Here is a 24,808-nt window from a genome sequence, read left to right as displayed (position 1 = left end):
TAATTTTCCTGAAGTCTAATCCAATACTTTTTATATCATATCATATCATATCATATCATCATATCATATCATATTCTTATGAATATTTATATGCAATTTACTTATTGTAGGTGGATTTAACTTATGTTAATCCTACTCTATGTCCAGTGATTTTTTTGTATATAGTCTTTAATCCCTGTAAGATTTCATAGCTAAAATTATGCACAGTGTACTTAATAGACAGTAATTTTCAATATTATTCAACCATGAGCAATTTTTAGTGGGATGTCCCAACTTTAGGACCTAATTCACTTACAAAATGTGATGTTGACATGTCAGACAAAGAAGACCTATGACTGGTCATCAATTCATGTCCAGAATGCTCTTTTAGTTATGACCTCGTGATTCTTATGCACTACTCATATTTGCATCTTTGACGATAGGTTCTCTATCAAGGCAAAAATACCGTCCTTGCCCCCTGACTCACTGTACCCTAGCAGTTTATAATGTAACAGCTCTGAAAGAGAACAGCGGAAGTGCCTGCTCTCAGATGCCTTGCCTTGTCAGGGTCATCCAGGCTCAGTGTGAAGCATTCAGAATAAACCATCTGAAAGGACTGCCAGCTGATGAATGGAGATGGCCTTGGTCCTAGTTCTTAGTCCAAGCCCAATTTGTGTCCTGTCAGGGTCATTTAGCTGGAGAGGTACACTGGGATGGGCCTCCTTATACTGAGTCTGAGCCAACCTCTCCAGCATGCCTGGTGTCAGACCTAGACCCAGGCTCCCGGCGGCTGAGCAGCCTTTAGAAATGTGGCCAGCATTTTTTTCTCTACACCTGGGGGTTGGGAACCAGGAGAATTGCCTGCTTAGGTTGGGAGGCCAGCAGGGACCCCTTGGGCAGCCTGGCTTGAGGCTCTTCTCTGGAGCAGAGAACTGGGGTCACTGGTGAAGGCCAATCCCATGCCTAAACCAGGAAGGCTAATCCAAGGGATCAATGGGGAGAGATGCCAAATACATGCCAAGTGAGGCAAATGAGCAATGAGTGGTTTTATTAAAGGGATTTGTATATTTCACACATGCACACAAATAGTAAGATTTGCATATAGTCCAAGGGTTTCCAAAAGAAAAGGTAGCCCTATCGATACAAATATTTTAACATGAATGTAGACAATGGGAATGTCTCATGTATTATTTGACAAATATTTAAATATATTCCTACTGGGGATATAGTGGACAAACAAAACCAAAACAAACAAAGTAAAATACACCCTCTACCCTCACAGAGCTAGTCAGCTGTGAGAAGTTGAGAGAGAAGAATCACAGGGTATCCAGACAACCAAAAGATTCTGAAATCAGTTTGGATTTTCCTCCTCTTCTTAGAGGGGGAAGAGGCTGACTTGCTAATATGAGAAGGGCTGACGGTTCCTTAAATATTTGTAAGACATGTTGGTCATTGGGATTTTTAATAAAGCTGCTGTAAATCCAACTCTAGAACAAATTGATGAAGAAATGTAAATTTTGTAATTTTTCATACCCTGAGGATTAAAGTGAGAGTCAAGGAATGAAGTAAAATTAATTTCAAGGCAACCCTTTTGAATGTCAGTGGGTGTTAGGAAAAGGGGTGTTGACTTACTACTGCACATATGCTAGGCTAAGTTTACATTTGGAAAGAAAGAGGGATAAGGTTGAAATTACGTTTTTCCTATTTTCTGTAATATTAAGGTTGAGTAAAATTTATAACATGAAGTTGGAAGGAACAGGACAAGAAACTAATATTTGTAGAAACTTACTATGCACAAGACACCCTCTTGGCACCCTGTGTACCTTAGCTTATCGGTTGCTTAGAAACCAGTTGGAAAACGTTGGTGAGGGTGCCCTCGACCTGACAGTCCCAAGCCCTCAGATTTTGGGCAAATCCCTTCTAGGTCAGGAGTTTGTATGAAGCCCGACATACCCAGTGCACAGATCTAACGGTCTAATGCACGCAAAGTTGAGCACAAAGCCTGGCTAACAGCAAGTGCTCGGAAAGACTGGTTTCCCAGGGACCCCAGCCAGGAAATAGCATTCTAGAAGACAGTCCTTTCCCAACATGGCGTGCCATTTCTTGGGTAGAGGGATTTAGATGCCGGAGTCAAGTGGAGGCTGCAGTTTATTAAACCATTATGATGAAGGTCACTGGCAATCAGGCGGTTCTGTTTTTAAAAGACAAGCTAAGCCATTTTCCCATTGTAAGAGCTCATCTGGGAAACATAACATATTGCAATGATGCCTCAATTAGTTGGAATTACTGGGGATTGTGCAGATGTGGTGTTTTAGTTAAAAGTATTACTGAAATTTAATTAAATCCCTAAATATGAGATGTTCAAATTTTATGGAAATCAGGTAATCTCTTCTGCAACATTGTTCATTCTAAATGAAATTCAGCCAAAGGGTTGGATATAGAGGGGCAAGAAAGTGGCAAAATTATTCTCAGGATGTTGTCCTGAGTTGTCAGTCTGGACAACCGTTTTTAGTACTGTAATATTTAAACAATTGAAATATTCATAGTTTTGGAATAGCATATGGCTCTGAAAAGACTTCTCATTCAAAACAAAAGAAAATATTTACATCAAGAGGAAAAAAAAATCTCTGCCTTACATTGCATCCTCTGGAGAAATGTTTTGAGATACTTGTAAGAGTTAAATATTTCAGAAACTTAAGACTTTATGTTATGAACACATACAGATAGCAGGCAATCGAACTGCCCTTCATTTGCGATAAAATGATACTTGTTGATTCTGAGACTGACCAGAAGAGAAGGTGACAGGCACTGTGAAAAGAGACTTATTCTGGGGCGCCTGGGTGGCTCAGTGGGTTAAGGCCTCTGCCTTTGGCTCAGGTCATGATCTTGGGGTCCTGGGATCGAGCCCCGCGTCGGGCTCTCTGCTCAGGAAGGAGCCTGCTTCCCTTCCTCTCTCTCTGCCTGCCTCTCTGCCTGCTTGTGATCTCTCTCTGTCAAATAAATAAATAAAAATCTTAAAAAAAAAGAGAGAGAGACTTATTCTGTCAGTATTTCGACACTTAGGGAGGTAGACTAGAACCATAATTTTCTGAAAAGCCAAAAAATTCTCCTTTTAGGTTTATGATTTTAAGGTACTTAATTAAATATATTATCAATAATCAGTAGCTTTAAATATTCTGACTTTTTAAAAAGTCTTTATTTATTTATTTGACAGAAAAACATCACAAGCAGGCAGAGAGGCAGGCGGGGGGTGCGGGGAGCAGTCTCCCTGCTGAGCAGAGAGCCCGATGCAGGGCTCGATTCCAGGATCTCGAGATCATGACCTGAGCCGAAGGCAGAGGCTTTAACCCACTGAGCCACCTAGGCACCCCTCTTTCTGATTTTTTAAAGATTTTATTTATTTCTTCATTTGAGAGGAGTGGTGTGGAGCAGAGGGAAAGGGGCAAGCGGACTCCAAGCTGAGCTCCAAGTCCGCCGTGGAGCCAGACCCCGCGACCCTGAGACTGTGACCTGAGCTGAAATCAAGAATCAGGTGCTGAACTGACTGAGCCAGCCAGGTGCCCCCATATTCTCTCTGATTCTGAATAACCCCAGCAAAAACGGCAAGAAACTGCATTTGCTTATGCAAACTCTTCTGTTTTTCAAAGGGGAGGAACAAGAGCTAGAAAATGAATCTTTATTATCATTTACTTCCTTTTTAGTTATTTGGAACCACTTATGCTATCTCTCGAGTTCCTGTCAAGGCACTGATCAGGGTTTTTATTTAACTCCAAATACTTAAAATTATTAAAAGCCCGATTTAATAGGGCACTGGTTCTTGGACATCTTCCTGAAGGCTGACATTTGATGTGATGTGCAGAGGGCCATTTCCTCTGACACTTATCACGGAATTTTTGAACCATTACTGTCATGTATTTTTTCAGTAAATTACAGGAGAAGCCCATCGGCAAAGTGGTGGGTCCCTGTGCTCCACGGAGCGGGATGGCAGTCTTGGGCAACCACCGCGGGGGGCTCAGGGAACTTCACGGCAGCGGGAATTAGACCCCAGGATAGTACAGGCTGGAGCTCGGAGCTCCTCCCAGCTGGGGGCGTTCTCCATGGCAGTTCCTGAAAGACGGAATGCTTGGGAGGCTGCTGGGATTGGAACACTTGGGCTGTGGACTCCTTCATTCTCAATTCACAGATGTCCTCATCCAGTCATTTGTTCCCTCCCTCATTCCTTCATTCAAGCATGCCACCCATTGGGGACCAGAGGTGAACGAGGTCCTCCCTGACCTTAAACAGCTCTCTGAACCACAGAGGAGGTCCAGGCATGTGGAAGGTAGAACCTATGGGACGGGGCCTCACTGAGCTGTCACCAAGAGTGAGGGTCACACGGGGGCTCAGACAGTTCCTTCCAGCAGGTCTGGTTGGAGTGGGGGGTGTGAGAAACGGTGTCATCAGTGACAGCGAAGGAGGAGGGAGAAGCCAGCTGTGGGCACGTGAATGGCCTGTTGGAACAGGGGCAAGGTGGCGGGGGGACACCTGCAGCCAATGCTGAATGGCCTCTTGAGTCCAGTGGGTCTTGGTCTACATTCAGTGGGTTATGGGGAACCTTCACCAGGCTTGAAATTTTAAAAGCTTGGAACTTTTCTGTGGTGAAGGACATGGCTAAAATAAAAGGGGGAAGTTGTGCTGTTTATTTTGTTCAGTGGGAGGGATATGTCACAGAAGGGCTGCTTATACTATAATTAAACAACCAGGATCTAGCTCCAGTATTAAAGGCTGCCAGAGTGCCTGGGACCCTTCCGAGGTCAAGAGTCTAAAATGGCTGTTTTCGCACCAAAGCCATGGCACCATTCTCCCTCTGTCTCCTCTCTCCCCTGAGTGCAGCTTTCACTTCTGTCCATCGTCCTGTGACCCTGAATGAGCGCCCAGCTCGCTGCCTCATGACCATGGTGTTGCTGTCCTGTCCGCTGGGGCACGGCTCCCTCTCTGGGTTAATGTGATTTTTCCTTCTCTTCTTACTTCCTTCTCTCTTTCCCTCTCTGGTCAGTTTCCTTACACAAAATGCAAGTCTTTGGTGTTTACACCATAAAATCTAGGCATATTTCATGCAGGGAAATGTCCTTTACATATACTTTGGATTGTAGATAAAAGCATACAGTCCAGTTGAACCAGGGATGCACTCTCGTGATGTAACCAGGCCGATGTGCAATGACAAGCCAGCGAACGGGGGTCCTTTCCTGGTTCAGTCTGCTAAGTCTCCCAGACACCTGTTCGCGCTGACAGGCCCCACAATACCCGCCCACAGCTCCGAGAGAAACCGCTGCCCCATGAACTGTGCATTGCCACTGGCTCATGATCTAGTGGGAGCAGGGCTTTCTTTCCCTACGACATTAAGAAGAAATACTTTAACAGCGATTTACTGACTTTAGCTTTCTTTGTCTTCTGGAGACAGAAAAGACACCATGCCTGGAAAGTCTCGAAAGTTTCCATTTTTAGGTGCATGAGCTCTGCGGACAGACACCTTTCTCAGGCAGGACCCAGAAATCTTGAGGGGCCACAGGAGTAGCTGGCCTTCCTCAGTGGTGACGTGTGAGACTGAGCAGAGCTGGGGATGAGGCCTCAGAGAGCCGTTAACTGAGGCAGAGTGAGTCAGCATTCCATCTGCAGAGTGGCCAGGATGGGTCCAGGGTTATGGCTCGCTGAGGGCCTTTCACTGTCTGGTGTGTGATGCTCGAGCTGGCGGATATGCTCGCAGAAACGCCAGCACTTCCCACGCGCTCGGCCTGTGCTGTCTGTGTGGCCGAACGCTCCGGCCTGCTGTCCTCCGGAGCCAACCACCGGCTGGGGTATAAGGGCTCTCACAAAGGGGCTGTGGCATCGGCACTGAAGATGGTGGCCACCCTGACAATGAGGAGTTTTTTTGTTACAGAGGCAGCTCCCTTTGCAAAACGGCTGGCACCAGAAGGAAAACACCAGCAACAGGGGTGATGCGCTAGGCCTTTATGGTTTTAGGGGCAAGCCCCTCGAGGACCCCACTGTGGGTGTTGGCTTCTGCTCTGAGTGAGGACGCAGGGAAAGGGAGAGAGCAGAGGAAGGGGACCTCAGAACTGGAAGAGCCAGTGAGGCTCACACAAGTGGGGACCCAACAAGAACATTCTAAGTAGAGTCCACAGTCACCGTCGGCAGGAGCCCATCCAGGGATGAGTAATTCCCAAAACAGCTTTACCCGCTGGGTGAGTGACTTCAAGATCCCCGGGGCAGTGGGACCTCACATGCCGCCTGTGACCAGCATGCTCCGACACATAACCAATGCGGCTTCCTTCACCAACGCCTTTCACAGTTTTTCAATGCTGTGAAAAACATGGCGGCCGTACTGGGCGTAATAATCTGCCTGTGTAGTTGTTTGCTCTGTAGCTCAAGCGTCTATCCCAGTGACCAGCCACAAGCCCTCGGCTGACCAGTGGCCAGCCCGCATCTGCAGCCACGTGTGGGCACCACTGCCTTGGATGGCAGCGGGCTCCACAGGCCACCATGCTGAGGAGGAAGGGAAGGGCATTCTCGAGGATGTTGTTAGCTGGTAGCATAGTGAGGGGGACAGTCTTTTCTGCCAGTTCCGTGGGCAATCTGCCATGCTCGGATCTGCCATTTTGGAAAAGCGCTTAGGAAAAAGCTTCCCCTGGACCGAAGCTAGGTGTGCCAAGCACATGCCCTCCCCTACTTGTGCGGCAACCAGCTCTCGGGACCCCATCAGATTCAAAGAACGAAAACAAGACATGCCAACTCCGCTCTCTCTGCAAACGGAATTGGCTGTAAAAGTATTCAGAATGTGGATACATATACTGGACATCAAGAAAAGAGCTTTTAATCTAACGTGGCAAAACCCAAGTTTCACACAATGTCACTGTCTTGGCATCCTAACACGGCATGTATGTGAGGTGCTCACCCCGCAAACACTGTGCAGGAATACAAGGGTTGGCTCGGTTTACCTTCCAGGTGACCCTGATGCTCTGAGATGACAGGGGCTCCAGGTGCACCTCCTGAGGCGGGCCGTCGGGAGCTGTAAAGACCAGAACCCACAGGTTAGAGCCCAGTTCTAGACAGGCTGGTGTCTAACCAACACGCCGGCCCAGGAGACAGGCCCCCCGCAGCACAGAGAAGTGTGTTTGCAGCTTTAGTGAGCAGACCAATCTGGCCAAGATGTTGGTACTGAATTCACCCTGTGCGTCCTTGCTCCCACAAGAAATGAACCTTGAGGACCTGCCCTTGCATTCTTCCTCGCCACACCTTTGACAACGTGATGAATCTACTCAAGTCGGAGCAAGTTCCCAGGTAAGACAGGAAGGGGTAAGACAACATGGCTTTTATGAAACTCTGTGGTGCCTATCAAAGACCCTTCTTTTTCCCTTGGAACTCATGTTTAGGGACAATGGCATTGGGGTCATGGGGGAAAAAAAAAATCAGGATTCTTCTGCCTTTGAGTCCCTTTGATGGCTTTGGGTTTTCACCCTTTGTGCTTGAAAACTCTCATGACCCAGGAGGGGTAGCCTCAGAAAGCAGAAGCAGAGTTAAAGAGTCAAAGCATGCAACTCACACCTCCCTATTTCCAAGACTTGTAGGATTCCAATTACCTGCCAGTTCCAGTCAGTCACTGGGTATCAGAAACGTGTGAGCACCAGGTACACAGTGTAGAACTAAGAGGCAGAACACGTTTTAGTCCACCGAGAGCTCACGTGTTACCAGAACAGCAGAATGCTGCACTGTGAGAGAGAAGAGTCTGCCCGCCTACAGCACGGACGACACTGAAGCATCTTCCAAGAAGCAGAAGCAAGAGGGAACTCGGGACTCGGAGGGAGAGACCCCCTTTGGGGTCCTGTGGGATGGACAGTCCTGCTATCCCTGCTGAGCTGCGCAAAGGCCGTTTCTGTGGATGTGGAGATGCCCCTTTGCAGAAGAGGGAGGAGCACAGGGCAGAGTAGAAAGTAGCAGTACTGATTGTGAGCTGGTTTGAAGGGTCTGGAAATCAGTGGGAGGGTAAAGGTAAAGGTCAGATTAGGGGAGAGGCAAGGTCAAGGGAAACACGATCTTGGTTCAGGAGAAGAAGTTTCGAGTAATAAAGTTGCTAAGCTGATGGGTGTTTCCATCTTTCTGAGTCCAAATTCTGGCTATCTCACTTAGCAGCTATGTGGTTGCTTAATTCCTCTGTGTCTCGGTTTCCTTCTTTATAGAACAGGACAGTAAAATGCATGTCATAGGGTTGTTATGAAAATAATGTATTCAGTAAATACAAGCAATAATAATCATTATCATTGGATGTTGGACACAAGGAGAGAGAAGGAGGAAATTCATAGAATGAAAAGAAAAGATATGCTTGAAGGAACAATGTCTGAACACAGAGGCAAGTGTACTGTCAGGAATGGAGATGGTGGGGTCCTGGGACATCAGAGTGACCATCTCTGCGGTGGGAAGAGGGAGGAAACAATGGGGGAACTTTTGGTGAACTTGCTGGTTGTGTTTTCTTAGCAAATAATAAGAGACAAGGTCAGGGGTGCCTGGGTGGCTCATTTGGCTAAGCAGCTGCCTGCAGCTCACATCATGAGCTCAGGGGCCTGGGATTGAGCCCTGTGTTGGGCTTCCTGCTTTGCGGGGAGTCTGCTTCCCCATCTGCCCCTTATTCATCTGGCTCCTGCTCTCTCTCTCTCCCCCTTTCAAAGAAATAAACAAAATCTTTCAAAAAGTAAAAATAAAATAACCTAAGAGGCAAAGGCAAGAAATCAGAAGGAGAAGGAAGGCGGACCGTGACTTTAGGAACACAAGGGCTCAGGGAATGGTGGAGGCCGATGGAAACATGTGCCCTGCACAGCACAGGGAGCACAGAGCCCCTGTTTGACTTGTGAACACAACACAGGGAGAAGTTGTGTGTGGGCCTTCACGACGGCATCGACAGGTGCAGACAGAGTGTGCAGGTAGACTGGGGAAAGCATTGGCACTGGGCAGGAAGAAACAGGAGCCCAACTTCTTCTCCTGGGGGAGGGGCAACTGGACCCTCCTTCTGGCTCCCTACATGAGCAAGAAGGCAGGGATTGGGGGGGCGCTGACTCCAGAAGCCCAGCCTGGCAGGACTAGGAGAGAGTGAGAAGACTAAGAGGAGAAGCTGTTTGCCAGAAAAGATGATTCATTCTTTTTTGCAAATATGAACTTGAAGGGAATTGGAGATATTGGGGCAGGAAGTGTTTCCAAGGGCCGGGAGAGAAAGAGAGGGAAGTCAGCTTCTTTCTCCACACCTCCTTCGTCCTGCCAACACCAGTCTGACCTCTCTTCTGTATGTCTCCTCCTTGTGCTTGGTCTGTCGGTGACCCACTGAGGCTCTCAGCCTCACTGGACAGCCTGCCCCAGTCTCGCATCCATGGCTGGTGCCAGTTTTTATTTGGGTCCTAAGCATTGATCTGGTTTCCGCTTTCCTCTTTTAAAGGGGACACGGGCCCAGACCACCCTTGAAGCAGCTCGGTCATCACACTCACTTCCCTGTGCTCTTGCGTTCTGTGTCCTGCCTCCCTCTGCATGCTCTGTTCTCCACCCCACCCCCCATATACCACCCCACTCTACCCCCATGCCCAGCCACAGTCAACATCTCAGTGGAACCCAAACACACCTGCCCTGGGCAGATCTGACCTTCTGTCTTCGAGCTTTCTTTTCCCTTGACCAGCAATGCCTGTGCACATCTGGGGGTCACCCCCCAGTCTCCCCCACCTCAGTGTGGGGACCATCACAATCACAGTGGCACTGGGCACTTGGTGCAGGGACACCTTTGCACCAGGCTGTCCTCACCCAGCTGACTCCGAACTGCATGGCCTTCTGATCTGGGTCCAGAACAAGTCCCTGCTTTGAAGGGTAAAGCAACGTTCCAACCAGAATGCACAGCATACCTCTTTCACCCGGCTGGTCCTGGGGACCACTGGTTTTCTGGGGGTGCTGCAGGCTCTTGGGTCTACCCATGAGTCCCCATGCGGGAAGGCAGTGTTAGCACTGAAGCTGACTCCAGAGCAGGGACCAAGGGAGGGGCCAGCATCCAGTGATCTGCCATCATTGTTCTTATAGCTCTGTACCTAATTTCTGCTCCCAGGGTCATGCCCTTCAAGCAGGTCTGCCTTTTGATACAAGTTCCCATGGAGATCTGCGATTTCTTTCACATTGATAATTCTGTGGTCATCGAGAAACATGGGGTTCATTCACAAAAATCCTTCTTGAAAAAATGATTCTGAGGTCTGACAGCTATATGGGTGCTGCATTATTTTAATTTAATTGTGCTAAATCAGACTTAAAGATCTTGTTGGTGAGGAACGGCAGGTAAAGTGGGGACAATACCTTATCCTGCTTCCTTTGGGTGTCTCTGGCTATGGCCTTTGATGGGGCGTTTTGGGGGCTGGGGGAGGCTATGAACGTAGGCATCACAGCCTCAATATGATACAGTCACGCTTAAAAACAGAGACAGAAGGATAGCGTTTACAAAATGACCTTGATTCTATCAGAAAATGTAAAGTCAATGATGCAGCCATGAATTGGGGAGAATTTGTCTTTCCAATCTAGTCCAGACCTCTCCCTCAAAAATAAAGGGATAGAAACAATGTCAAAGAGAAACTCCAAAAGAATTTAATCTATATGCATACATTAGAGTCATGCCCAATATAATTAGGAGGTGTTTTGTTTGGGAACTGAATTTTCCATTCCTCTAAAGCATTAGAGGAAAAACTTTTTAAAATTATATATGTATAATATTGCACAAAGCACTGGGTGTTATATGCAAACAATGAATCATGGAAACTACATAAAAAACTAATGATGTGGAGCACCTGGGTGGCTCAGTGGGTTAAAGCCTCTGCCTTCGGCTCAGGTCATGATCTCAGGGTCCTGGGATCGAGCCCCACATCGGGCTCTCTGCTCAGTGGGGAGGAGCCTGCCTCCCCCTCCCCCGCTTGCCTCTCTGCCTACTTGTAATCTCTCTCTCTGTCAAATAAATTAAAAAAAAATCTTAAAAAAAAAACTAATGATGTACTGTATGCGACTAATGTAACACAATAAAAAAAATGAGTCTGCTTTCAGAAATTTCATGCTTTCCTTAAAGCTCTTGAGCTGTAATTATTCCACAGGTCCTCATCTTCTGGCAAGTAGACAATTTCTGTAAAATTTAATCCAAGACAGACTGAATTCCCCAAAGCTGAAAGTATTCAAGATCAACCATTGGGTACTCACTTATTTAACTAACTTTGAAAATTGTGTTGACGTCTGACATTCAAGAATTTATTTTTATGTTCTTGAGCTGAAGCTTTACTATATATGGAAAGCGTAGTTTCTCCTTCTGTTTTTAAACCAGAATATTTCACTTTTTCTTGTGAGAGGAGAAGGATAGGACGTAAGAATTAATAATGAAGGTGGTTTTCCAAAATAAATAATCTCTGCATTTCTGCAGAAGCCAGAATTGTTCAATCTGCAAAACAGGAATAACTGAAGATGATATGTGCTGTTCCTAATGCTCTTTCCAGGCAAGGCAACGTTTATAAATTCTGTTTGGTCAAGACAGTGATGACGACCCTTCCTGAGTGCCCGACACGCAGACCTCGGCTCTTGTTTCCTCTCCCAGGTACCGGGCCGGGCTCTCCTCCCCACCTCCTTATCGGGCTCCTCTCCTGCCTCCTGCTTCCCTGACAGTCACTCTTCATGGATGGTCCTCTCTCTCACTTCCAATCGGTGAATGCAAGACCTCAGCCTCAGAACTCCCCTCTGCCTTTGAAATACCCTCCTCTCCACAAAGCCATCTCCTGGCTTCTGCAGAGTCTCGGTGCCAAATCAATCATTTACCCTGGCTGAACCATTGCCATGGGAATCACTCCCAAATTTATCTCTCTTACTGGGGGATTTACTGAGGGCTTACTCTTTTTTGAAGGTCCAAAAGTCGGCAAGGACTAGGCACAATCATGGGTTCCTCTGCTGGAGGCAGGGGGGTGAGAAGGACGCTCTTCGCTGGGCAAAGGAGACCAAATGGTGTTTGATAAAAACCAGATTAAACAAAGAATAGTTGACCCCAGACAGGGAAAAGAGGACTTCATGTAATAACTATTTATCAAGTAAGTAGCTTATTAATTTAAACTCTTTATTTATCTGACACGTATTATGTGCCAAACACTCTTCTTGGTGTTTGGGATACAGCAATGGACCAAACAGGCAACCATTCCTGACCTTGTGGGAGGGACCCAAAATAGATCTAAACAAAATAAATTGACAAAGTATATGCAGGTTTTTACTCATTTTTTTCAGTTATTTTTATATAAATTATGTGGTATGTTGATAATGATGTGATGTTATTCCTACAAAGGAGAATATTGAGGGAGGGAGGGTGTCAAGTGTGCCAGAGTGGGTAGTGGGTTGGACTTTAAATAGAGGGGTGGTCAAGGTAGGATTCACTGAGATGACCTTTGAGCAAACACCTGAGGAGGTGTGGGAAGAGGGGAAGGAATATTCCAAAACATTCCAGAACATACTAGGTTAGCCAAGGAGTGTATACAGAGCATGAATGAGGGGCCGTAAGGCAGCCAGTGATTTGTTTGGTTTAATTTTCAAAGTCTCTAAATGGAAGCTGGAGAGAAACAATGGCTATGGAGGCAGATTGCTGAAGGCTCAGGTGCAGGGCATGCCTAGTTCTTCCTGGTGGGCAGACCCTGTGCCTTTGACATCCCCTGGAGGAATACAGTTGATGCCACACCGGGCCCTACTGTGCGCCACATTTCACATTTACTGTTACATTTGGATGCGTTTTCTTCCTTAAGCCTCATCATATCCTGTCTCCCTCCTCCCCCCAGCTCAGCACAGAGAGGGGACACTTCCTCTAGATTGGAGCTGCTGCTCTGGAACGTGATAAGGAAGGGTACAAAGAGATGTTAATTTAGTGCCAGATCCAACGGAAACCCGAAAACTCCATGTGGCAACTCTTCTGTAATTCCGACCATCCACTCTGAGGCATCTGAAAAAATTCAGTGGTTTCCCAGCGAGCTCCTGAAGAACTGAATGTCCAGGTTCTAGAGGCAGATTCGTAATGAAATAGTGAAGGGATCAGCCATCCCAAACTTGGGCAGAGGCCATAGGTGACATGTGACCTTTAGGGGAAGTTGGTCTTGGTGACAGTCACCTGTGGATGAGACACGCTCATGGGTCTTGAATGAGCCTGGCAAGTCAGTGCACTTCTGGTCTGTTAGGGTCTCATCCTGTAGACTTCTGACTTCCAATCGGTGAATGCACTGACAGTGTCTCCTGACACTGTGTCTCCAGACACTGTCTCCACAACCTGACAGTGTCTCCACTTCGTCCCTTACCTTCTCCTCTTTGAGGGCTTAGGGGATGCTGAGGGGAGTCGGGAGGAAAGCACTAGACAGTAAGGGCCCTGCTGTGTGTCGAGGGCATCAGTGTGTATGATTACACCCCTGTGCACTTTCACATGAAAACACCCTGGGTGTGGTGGCATTGGGAAACACTGTTTTCCAACAGTAGGTAAGGATTCTGTGCAGATGGTAGGGATTCCTTCTTCACTAAGCTCTGGATTGGGAGAGACAACAGGAATCCCAAACCCAAATTCCCACCAGAGCAAGACCTAAGTTAGGGATCTGTGAATTTTTCATGTAAAGGGCCAAACAGTGAATATGCAGACTCTGTAGGCCATGGGAGGTCTCTGTTACACAGCCTTCTTTTTATATATTTATTCATTTATTTATTATTTTTTAAGATTTTATTTATTTGACAGATGGAGATCACAGGCAGGCCTCAGAGAGGCGGGCAGAGGGTGGGGGGAAGAAGGCTTCCTGCTGAGCAGAGAGCCCGATGTGGGGCTCGATCCCAGGACTCTGGGATCATGACCTGAGCTGAAGGCAGAGGCTTTAACCCACTGAGCCACCCAGGCGCCCCCATAGTCTTCTTTTCAAAATGTAAACCCCATTCTTTGCTTGAGGGTTCTAAGGGGGATTTGGCCCAGGGGCTGGAAGTTGCTAAATCCTTAAATGAAGGAAGGGTGGGAAGATGATTAATTGAGGGGAGCCCACGGTCAGCCTCAAGGGCACCTCTATATACTTGGCTCCAGCTGATAGGTGCCAAGCAGACACTCAGGAGAACTTTAAATTTGGATTTTGATGTGAATTTGCCCAATTTCAAAAGTTGGTGCCTAAATCCAAAGATTTGCACTATGGTAGGCAGACTGAAGCCAAACAGGCTCAGGCCTGCTATGCTTGGGCTTTGGTTTCTGACCTGGGACACCGCCAGCCCATCAGGACAGAGCTGGAAATCTCAGGCTGGTCCTGATGATTCCTATGGTCTTGGGAGCTCTGGTTGGGTGTGCCTTCTTCTTCTATCTTCCAAATCCCTTCCCTTTTGCCTTTCTCTACTTTTCCTGCTTTATAAGACCCTTCGAAATGTCAGTGCAAATACATCCTATACACATACACACACACACGATCACTGTTACACCCATTCTAACACAATATTGTGAGGCCGCTCTATGATGATTCCTCCTACATTGGATTTCCATGAAAGGTCTGCCTTGTGCCACACACGCATGAAGAGGGAAACAGGAGGAGCCTGTAGCCACTGATGTTGAGGGGGACACAGCATCACACAGGACCCCGAGGTCCATGCAGAAAGGACAACATGCCTCGGAGGCAATTGTCAGAATGATTCCTACTTAGTGGTGGGGGATGAGGCACTAACGTCATCTGGGGAGACAGGGAACTTGGATGGCATTCCAGACAGAGGGCACAGCACACATGCAGAGAACTGGGGGCAGGAAGGGGCCATAGGAAGATGAGTATATCTTCAAAGTAAAGGAGGTGGGGAAGACCCCAACCTAACTACCTCATAGACACATTTCCAGTTCGGTACTGAGAGATGTCCCCTGGGCCTGAGACCTGGGTCCTGTATTACCTTAGAGATAAGAGGGTCTATAGCTTCCATTTGAGAGAGAGATGGCCTGCTTGAGAGATAGCCCTCCCCTTTTTTTTCTTAAGGAAAGTGAGCAATAAGGATGAAAAAAGGTCACCTTGAGATGACAGTAACCCCCCCAAAATGTGCCTTGGGGTATACTTGCTGGGAAGCATTAGTAGCAATCTGCTGCCACTGCAAGCAATTCTGATGAGGGGACCTGTGGCCAGGACAGTTGCCCTACCTTCTCCATGAGTCACAAGTCAGAAAACTTGATTTCTGCATGTCAGCCACAAAGCCTATGCACCAAGACAAAGACAAATTCTGTTTTGGAGCTTCCCTTTACTCTACCTGCTCCCCTCCTTGCATTTTCCCCTTGCTCATCTAAGTAGTAAATCAGAGAGGCTCCATGGGGCCCCCAGCAGCCCGTGCACAGGGCAAATCCCAGAGGTCAGCCCTGGAAGCCAAGAGACTGTCTGCAGAGGGCCTAGGGAATGGTCCTGCAGGCCAGGAACCTGGAGTGGCTATTCACCTGGCCTTCTGGCTGGGAGACAGATGTTGCCATGGCAACTGTCAGATGCAGCAGAGGCCACAGAGAGCCCAAGAAAGAGCACCAGCAGCAGGACTCATCATGGCCATCTCGAAGGCCGCCACCAGAGGCAACATTGGAAAATACTGTTCTTTTGAGAAGGAAGTCCAGATGCGGCACAGTTAGAGCAAGGGTTAAGAAGGAGGAGACAGTTGAGCAGTGCATCCAAGATAACATTTGCGGTCAGCATCTCCTTCTTAAATACACAACGTGGTGAAATTCCAGGAAGTTCGGGGCTGTTTAAATATTTAAAGAAAATTCTAGTTCTGCAGGAGCCCGTTGACGTTCACTTCTCACTTGTGTCTGAGAAATACGAAGTACTTTTAGAGCTTGCATTCCCCCTCTCCCCCTAATTATCCATCTGTTTGTGGTGAGGAGGAGAAAGGCTTCATTATGTCCATTTTGCAGATGAGAAATCACATAGAGTTTCTAAGCAGTAGAAATGGCTCATCCTCAGACACTCAAGAATAAAGCTGTCCTATCACCCACCCTTGAAAACAATTTTCCAGAACCGGTGTGTTCCCAGGTGGAGAATGGAGGGCTCATCCCCACTGCTGGGAGAACTGTCCATGTCACCCATTTCTCATGGATGGTACTGACTACACGTAGCAGTAGAGTGGAATGTTTGCATTTGTTTTGGCCCAGCAATCTCACTGCTTGGAACTTAACCTAAGAGCATAATCGTAAGTGTCAAAAAACAGGCCACAAAGGATGTTTATCACAGTGGCATTTGGAGTAATAAAAAATGGAAAACAACAGATATGTCTACTAGTATAGGATTTGTGAAATAGATGGTGGAAGGCATCGTTATGAATTGGAAGCAAGTACTTAAGGGGTCTATAGAGTGACATCGTCTTAGAATGCCATCAATGAGGGTTAAAGAGAAGGGGATGGAGGGAAGACGTCCGGAACAACACTCATTCCCCAGCTGAACGCTGAGACAATCTTCCTGTGCACTCACTCATCTGGGGAGGACCACCTTAAACCTGGTGATGAAGATGGGATCTGAGACTAAGTTCTGATTTCACTGCAGCAGTAGGTAGTGGCTGATTGGCTCTGATTCCTGTTAGGGAATGGAAAACCAGGTTTGAGGTTGGACACTCTTCCTCCCAAGATATGAGCCAGGCCTGCGTCCTTGCCTTTCCTTCCCCAGAGCTGCTCAATGGCAGCTGGCTTCCGCTTCTCCCGCCAGGACGTGGGTTGACAGCCAGCCTTCACTGGCACTGCCCAATGGCTCAGACCCCCACAAACTGGTCAGTTCCCCCTTGGTAGCCATATGCGTGTGGTGGTAGACGGGGCGGGGTGGCGGAGTGTGTGTGCATGCGTGCCTGTGTGAGAGTTTGTGTGTGTGTGCGATGAATGATTCAGTAGGTGATAGCACCTTGCCCACAGGTAGCCATAGGTGGTGGGATTGGGAAGGTGGTTTTGCCTTCTTCAAAATGCTTATCTCTAACTTCTAAATTTTCAACACTGAATATGAACTTCTACATAATAGGAAGAACAATAAAGTTTACTATAGAAATATTGACATTTTTAGTCAATAAAATACCATCTACCGCTGTCTCCCCAACTCCTCACACACAGAATGTTCTTGTCATTTCCTAGTTAAACCACCGTCTCACACCTGGACTCCATCGGGCCTTGGGTAAGACATACACTCATGGTTTCCTGTCAACCCCGACTCCATGCATCCAAACAAAGAAAATGTAAAAATGGCTCAGCTCTTTGAATATCACCAGACTGGCAATCTCCTACGACTGTGTTTTAGTTCTTGTATGTGAGAACTCTGAACGAAGTTGCAAGAACAGTGTCTTCAAAGTAGAAGGCAGAGTGCTGTCTAAGTCTCTAACAGGGCCAGGTGCCATGGGGGCATTCTTCAAAAGGCCTCCATTAGGCACAACCAATGGCCTGATTCTGTATTAGCCATCTGGGCCCAGGGGCCAGTGCCAGGGCTCTGGGATGTGGGCCTCACCCACTCACACGCACCTGCCTCGTCCGCGGTGATGGAGAGCTCGTTGCTGGGCTCGCTCTTGCCAATCCGGTTCTTGGCGTACATGCGGATGCTGTAGGTGGAGGAAGGGTGGATATCAATGATGGTGGCCGAGTTCAGCTGAGGGGAAACATCTTTGGTTCTCTGAGCAGAATCCCAGGAGTCTTTTGGGTTTTGTTTTTCAAAAAAGAAGAGATAGAGACGTGAGTTTTTTTCCTCTGCCTCTGAAAGTTCACAAGTAGGAATTAAACACACGCACACACGCACACACACACGCACACAGAGGAAGGAAGAAGGAAAGAAAGAACAGTTACAACTCAAAGTGAATTCTCAAAGCAATGCTCCCAGTGCGTTGGGGGGGAGTCGCCATCAGAGGGGGACATTACACACTCATTACCCATGCTAAGGGGGACAAGGGCCGTGGGCAGCCAAAGTCTGGGGCGGGGAGGGAACGTCTGAGGCACTGGTAGGTATCAAGGAGGAAGGTGCAAGAGATAGGACCATGCATCAGTGAACTAGGAAGTGGCCACATCAAGGCACTCATTGGACGAGATGGTAAAAGGAAGTATGGTTTGGACACTGCCCCACACATCCCCCCCCACACAAAATCTCTGGGTCTCAAAGTTATTGGAAGACCAGTGAAACCTCTAGCCATGTCAGACCCTTCCTCCTCCAGAAGCACAGCAGTCAACATGAAATTCTTACATAAAAACTAATCTCAGTCTCCAGCATAAACACTTAATTTCAAATACTCAATTGTGGGAACAATTTTCAGTCACAGCTAATTTTCAGAAGAGCACAGACTCATAGGAAGAATTATCATTGAATAGGTGACAATTTGTACTTGCTGCATTTAGAATTTCAGCCCATAAGGAGTAAATGGTTCTCCTTTCAGAAAGGGTTTGGGCCATTGTTAATTGCGGGCTAAAGGTCAAGAGATGAAGTCAGTTGTGGGAGAATAAGAACCGAAGGTGGTGGACGGAGATGAGGCTTAGACAGCCCTGCAGTCCCCAGTGTCCTCTTGGGTGGTGCTCAGCACCCCGCTGGGAATCTCACTGAGGTCCTGTGCTCCCTGCTGGGTTCTGAGCTCCATGGCAGCAGATACCATGCTTGCCATGTTCACTGACATGTCCCCAATGTTGGCACAGTGCCCACTGCCTAACAGACAACACATCATATATGCTGTTTAACAGATGAATGCATAAAGGGCAAATACACAGACCTCTGAGCCCTGGGGATGGTTCATTTCCCCTTCCACATTCATGATGAGCATGGAAGCTTAGAGGACTGGTGTGCCTACTACAGGTAGCCATAAATGTTAAGAGGTCTTCTGGAATTGTATAAAAAATGTGTCTCTTCCAGGCTGTCTTGGAATGCTGTAACCAACCAGGGAACAGAACATAATCAAAACTAACGATGACTCTTCCACCTAAAAGGAAATGTATCACTTGGGTCAAGAAGATTGAAGGTGGGAAACACTGATGTAGATAAAGAAGATGTTGTAAAAATTCACACGGTGGGAGAGGAGAAGACTATGACCCAACAGAGGACCCCGTAGTGGGGGTTTAGGACCAGTGGGAAGACACATAAACATGGACCCTGTCCCACAAGGTGAAAGCCAAGCCTTCTGGAGAAGATGTCTAGGACAAGAGAGGAACCCTCAGGAGCCATAAGGTGCAGAGGGGTGGCTAACCAGCCTGGGAGGAAGCAGGTACTTGTCGTGGTTGATGGCTCTGGCCATCTTCACTGAGGATATGTCTGGGAAATGGCAGAAAGGTCCGAGGAAGCCTGTGTGTCCACTCACTGCCTCCTTCTCCTGCCAGTCAACTCAAGAAGAGCCCATGGGGGCATGGCCAAGGCAAGGGTTAAAGGGCAAAAGTGCAAGGTGCTTGAAGAAGGGGTGGTGTTTTTACCTTCTTTCCTGTGGTTACTACACTTTGATTGAAAAAGATGATATCAATGATCATGATTATTAGAATAAGGTTCAAAACAACACAGGATGGATTTTGAGTTAAAGTTTAAGAATATGGGAAAGCATGCTTTATCCTGAAGGATTTGAAAGTAACTGAATAGAGAAGGAGAAGCAAATCTAGTTAAATCCCCAGACACCTTCTGGCACATGATACGGCATCAAAGGAGAAATAAAATCAAGGAGGTGACCACCCAGGAGAAGAGAGTTGGGACAGGGATTGGAAACACTGCTCTGATTGTAGATGGTGACGTGCAGGCAGGCAAGATGTGGATTATTAGCAAATTATGCCGAAAAACGTAACACGGGGCAGAGTGATCCTGACCCTCAAGAGGTTGGAAATGCAGATTGAAATGCGAGTATAACTGGGAAGGGCAAACCACAGACAAAATAAACTCAGGCGTGAGTCCCAAGCAGAAATGCAAGCTTGCGAGTCCAAGAGCCGGAGGAAGCATGGGGGTGCTGGGAAGGGAATGAACAGGAAGGGCAAGAAATGAAATTGTCTGGGGAACGTATCACATGCGTCCTTGCCCCGTGGAGGAGGGATGGTGCTTTCGGGGGTACAGAGAACAGATGTAGTGTCAAGGAGGGCTCATAGTTCACACTGGAAGGTCCTTCACAAGGGGACTATTACAGAGGGACTTGCAGGGAATGCTAAGGCTCCCAGCATTTAGCAAGAGTGGGGAGCTGCTCCCTCTGGGGTCAGGAGAGCCAACGGGAAGGGACAGCATTAACAGAGTCCAGACAGGGCTGGGACCTCAGAAGAGGGGCTCCTGACAGAACGCGGCCACTGCCAGGATCCTTGTCTAAATCATTCTTTGTGCCTGCTCCTGGGTGAACCCAAGGGGAGGGCAGGGGGGAAAAAAAATCTGCTTGTCATAGCCGGTGCACTACAGCTCCCAGAGAAGGGCAGACAGTGGGCTTGCAAGGAAGGACAAAGTGGCAGCCGGAGAAAACCCAGGACTGGAGGGAGCTCAGGCTTGCAGAGTTGTACCTGCTCCCCCGTTGCTGGGCTGGGCATTTTGTAAATGTGACTCCTGCGGTCCCCAAATGGGTACAGGGGAAACACCTCGGAGTTTTGTGACACCGGCACTTTCAGACCCACAGAAGCAGAATTACTACGTGACGGTGCCCAGACACCTGCACTTGGCAAAGCCTCTCTCTGGGCCATTCTGGTGCACAGCTAGAGTTCGGCGGGCTCTATCTGACAGAATTATTACAACATCCTGGTGGTGTAGGGGTTTTTATTTTCCTGAGAAACGCAGGCCTTTACACGCCTGCATGACATGGGGCTGCGGTTTGACCTCACCTGTGTTACCCTGAAGCTTGAGGTCATATTCTGGTAGCACGTGACCTCCACATAGTCCCTATGGGACCCCTAATGAGACAGGACTTCAATCTCCCAGACATCTGGATGTCTCATACGTCCGGATCAGACTGACAAGGGCTTGATTTGGCTTACTGACCAGGAATTCAACAGAATTACTGCAACCCCTATGAGTGTATGGGGTGGGTGTGGGGAGATGTGTGCAAGGGTAGACGTGGACCCTGGTTTAGCAAGGAGATGTCAGGGACGTTCCCTGAACCAGTGGGCGGGGTTCCCCGACATGCCCCAGAGAGATGGGTAGAGGAAGAGGATGGGGAAGTTCAGACTCACATTCCTGCTTCTGAAATGCTCAACAATCCCACGGGAGCTCTGAGGGAGCCCACAGGGACCAGGGTGCTTGTACTCGGTGCTCGCTGGGGATCCCCGCTTGGGGGCCCATACCCTGAGTCAAGGGGGACAGCAGATCACAAAGGACAAACATAAGAAGGGTAAATTTGATCTGAAGAAATGTTGTTAGAGGCCAAAGACCAGGAGGGTGACCAGAAGGATGTTCTGGAGACAAAATGACTCTGAATGTGGAAAATTTATGAGGCAGTTCAGAGAAGGACCACTTCTACTGTATCGGTTACTGGAAGGGAGACACAGGGCACAGGTACAGCCTCTTTCCTCTGTCTTCTTCATAGAGGAGATATTCTCAGGGTGAGACAGGAAGAGAGGTTTGAGAAAGAAGGTTCTGGAAGATGGCACCTAGCTGCATAAGGGGGTCTGGGCTTCCTGGGCTGGATGGTTACATTCTAGGACAAGAGAAGGTCCGAAGGACTGGAGCCCCCTCAGCGATCTGTGGGGCACGGTGCAGGAGGAGACAGAGCCGGAAGGGGGACATGTGCACAAGGCAGGTTGCCTTCCAAAGAAGTGAGGGATGGATTTCCGCAAAGGACCTGAGCAGCTGGAGGCACACACATGGCGAGACGCTGGGACTGGGTGGTGAAGGGGTTTTGTGTCCACTGAGAGGAGAAACAATGCTCTCTTGGAACCCGGTCACATGGCAGCCAAAGCCACCAGTGGGACGGTGGCCTCCACGAGGCAAAGCTGATGATACGGGCAAGACGGGATCAGAGTGGGTCAGGGGTGGTTATAGGAGATACACATAAAGGGACTTGGGAGGTTTTATTTTTCCTGGCAAACAGGGAAGCAAGAGAGTCCTCTGCCTCCCAATCCTGGAAGGGTTCTCGTTTGACCAGAGGGGTGGGAAGAGTTCCACTGGACTCAGGGAGATCTGTTCTGGTGCGAGAAATGTAAGAACTTGTGACCCTCACGGCCGGCCCAAGGCAGACGTGTGCTTTCCTGGGGCTAGTGAGTTTCCGTTGCGGGAGCTGTTCAAGCACAGACCGAGTGACCCCTTGTAGGGACCCACTCTGTTACGAAGGCCAAGTACAGCAACACCTTACATTCTTGGCAAATTAACGAAGAGTAGAGAGAAGTGTTTTGAGATGATGTCATTGCCTACCACAGAGGATGAGAGTCAACAAGTTCACAAATATTTATGACAGTCTCATATGCGGGCTGCTCCCTGTGGGGGATGCAGGGGGGTAGCACAGGGCTCCTCAGACCCAGTCCCATCCTGAAAGGGTCACAAGAGCCCTCAGAGGGACAGCTTCCCAGTAGGGGAGACAGATGTTAAACGTCTCCCCAGTAGAGGATCCGGGTATCCAATAAGCATCTACTAAATGTTCCACAGCAGACAGGATGCTATAGGAATAGAGGAAGGGGCACACAATAAAATAGGTGATCAAGGAAGGCTTCCTAGAAGAAGTGCCATTTAAGCTGTGATTTTAAGAACCGGTTTTCTACATAATTAGCCTGTAAATTACACTAGCTTAAATTATAGTTGTCCCTTTTATACACCCAAAACTTAATGAGGAAGAAACCAGTACATGAAAAGACTAACATGATTTTTACGGCAATGAACACAATTACTGCCTGCTGCCCAGACCTTTCAAACTGAAAGCAGTGGAGGGTCTGGAGGGCCCTGCTGGAGACATGAGGGCATGGAGTCGGACCCACCTGTTCTGTGGGCTCTTCCCCAGTGACTCTCCTGGAGCTGATTCTAACTCCAACGGGGTTAGACCCGCTCCAGGACTGTGTGAACCTCTCAGCCACCAGCCCTGGGTGTGCGAAGGATGGATGGGCTCCAACTGCTGCCGGATCATAGAGAAGGAGCTCTCCTACGTGGGTTATGCAGAGCCTGATCAATTTAGAATTCGGAAATGCTGTGACGAGGATTCTTAGATTTGGATCATGGGTAAATTAAATACCCCAAGTATCTCCTGAGTGCTCCTCACGTGGCAGGCGCTGTGCTAGGTGCTGGGATCCAGGCACACAAGACACCAGACACCGAGTTCCTGCCTCTGGGAGGAGCACTTACAGGGAGTTCTGGGGGTGCTGAGGATCCTCAAATCGGGGGTACAGATGGTTTTGGAGGCAATTGATTTAGGAGCACGTATGCATGCCAGACTGATACTCCAAACCACCTTTTGGAGGATGTTGGGTACGTGCCTGACGCGGAGGAGGGGCTTTAAAGCAACTCCCTTGTTAAAGAGTGTTCCCCGAGTTCACACGGAGGGCCCACAGCATGCTAGACTGTGCTAGGTGTTGGAGGGAAGGGATGGGGAGAACCAGGCCTCGTGGCACAGGAACTTGCAGCTCGGGGGAGAGGACCCGCGGGTCAGTGGTCCCAACAGTAATGGCCCTATTCCCAAAGACGGTCCCATTCTGCAGAACCGGCAGCTGAAACTGCAACATACCTTTTTGGTGACACGGTTCAATCCACGACAACATCATAAAAATGTCAGTTCTCCCTAAGTTGATTAGCAAAGTTGATGCAATCCCAATTAAAAATGCCAAAATTGTTTTTACAGAGCTAGACTAGTTGATCCTAAGGGTCACATACGGAAAGCGAAGAAAACGTCAAAAGGCAAAGCCAGAAGAGTGGAGCAGCCCCACCAGAAGGCGGAACACACAAAGCCTCCGGGACTAGCACGGTGTGGTGCTGTCACAGACGGAACGACGGACTAGACTAGGAAGTCCAGAACTTGATGGAGGAGGACAGGGAAGGCTATTCGGTGACAAAGCTGGCATCTCCCACCACCAGCGAAAGGTGGGCTTTTTAATAAGTCACGCTGGGGCAGCAGGAGTCCCATGTGGGAAGAGACCCAGTGGGACCCATATCTCCCAGCATATATGAGAATCAAGTCGGAATGAATCAGAGATCTAAATGCAGGGGCGAGAGCAAGAAGCCATACAAGCAGAAAGCACGGTGGAGTTGTCCATAGCCCGACCGTACAGAACAGCTTCTCTAACTTGACTCAAATTCCAGATGCAACAAAAGAAAATGTTCATAAATTTGGGGGAAAACAACGACAACGACCCGTAATCACAGAAACAACCGTCTGACGGCCATGACGGCCCGGCCGGGAAAGAAAGCAGATGATGCTGTAGGCAGGCGTGACGGGAGGCCTGGCCTCAGGGCTGGGCCAGAGGTAACACAAGGCGGGGGGTCCAGAGAGCAGGTGGGAGTAAGTGTAGGGGTCACGGGGTCCAGGGAAGGGGTGCTTTCGCCGGAGGGCAGCCTGTGGCCACTGTGGGACTCTTGTCCCAGGAAGAGGCTGTGGTGTCCCATTTCACAGCAGGGAATGCTGAGAGCAGGGAGCAGTGAAGGCACACTGCTGGTTGGAGACAGGCTTGTCAGCCAAGGGATCATCACCAGCACCTGGAAACGGCCTATTCCCCTGAAGACAGGCAGGCACTGAACCGCACCCCTGAGAGGCCCCCGAGCACGCTCCTCTAGAGCACAGAAGCCAGCCGTCCTGTGGTTATGCTCAGCCAGAGAGACTTTCAGGGGCCGCCCCGCCTGGGGACGCTGCAGACTGTCCCCATGATGTGTGTCTGCCTTTCCCTGGAGTCCTCCTTGTTACCCTCCGTGTCTGGGCCGTTCTCTGCTGGAATGCGCTTGCC

General features: G+C 48.5%; 1 protein-coding gene across 1 annotated transcript in view; it reads right to left on the bottom strand.

Moving 5' to 3' along the window:
- The window catches only part of DSCAM (DS cell adhesion molecule), a 315,819-nt gene that overhangs the window by 113,034 nt on the left and 177,977 nt on the right, over window positions 1-24,808 (bottom strand). Inside the window, exons 12-13 of the mRNA XM_044250904.1 lie at window positions 17,495-17,662; window positions 6,954-7,024 (exon numbers count right to left, since the gene is read on the bottom strand). Of these exons, the coding sequence (XP_044106839.1) occupies window positions 6,954-7,024; window positions 17,495-17,662 (239 nt within the window). The remainder of the gene's footprint in view (window positions 1-6,953; window positions 7,025-17,494; window positions 17,663-24,808) is intronic.

The sequence above is a fragment of the Neovison vison genome, chromosome 6 (assembly GCF_020171115.1).
Source record: "Neovison vison isolate M4711 chromosome 6, ASM_NN_V1, whole genome shotgun sequence".
Classification (NCBI taxonomy): domain Eukaryota; kingdom Metazoa; phylum Chordata; class Mammalia; order Carnivora; family Mustelidae; genus Neogale; species Neogale vison.
The sequence above is the reverse complement of the archived record's forward strand: the minus strand, read 5'-3'. Positions and strand labels throughout refer to the sequence as shown.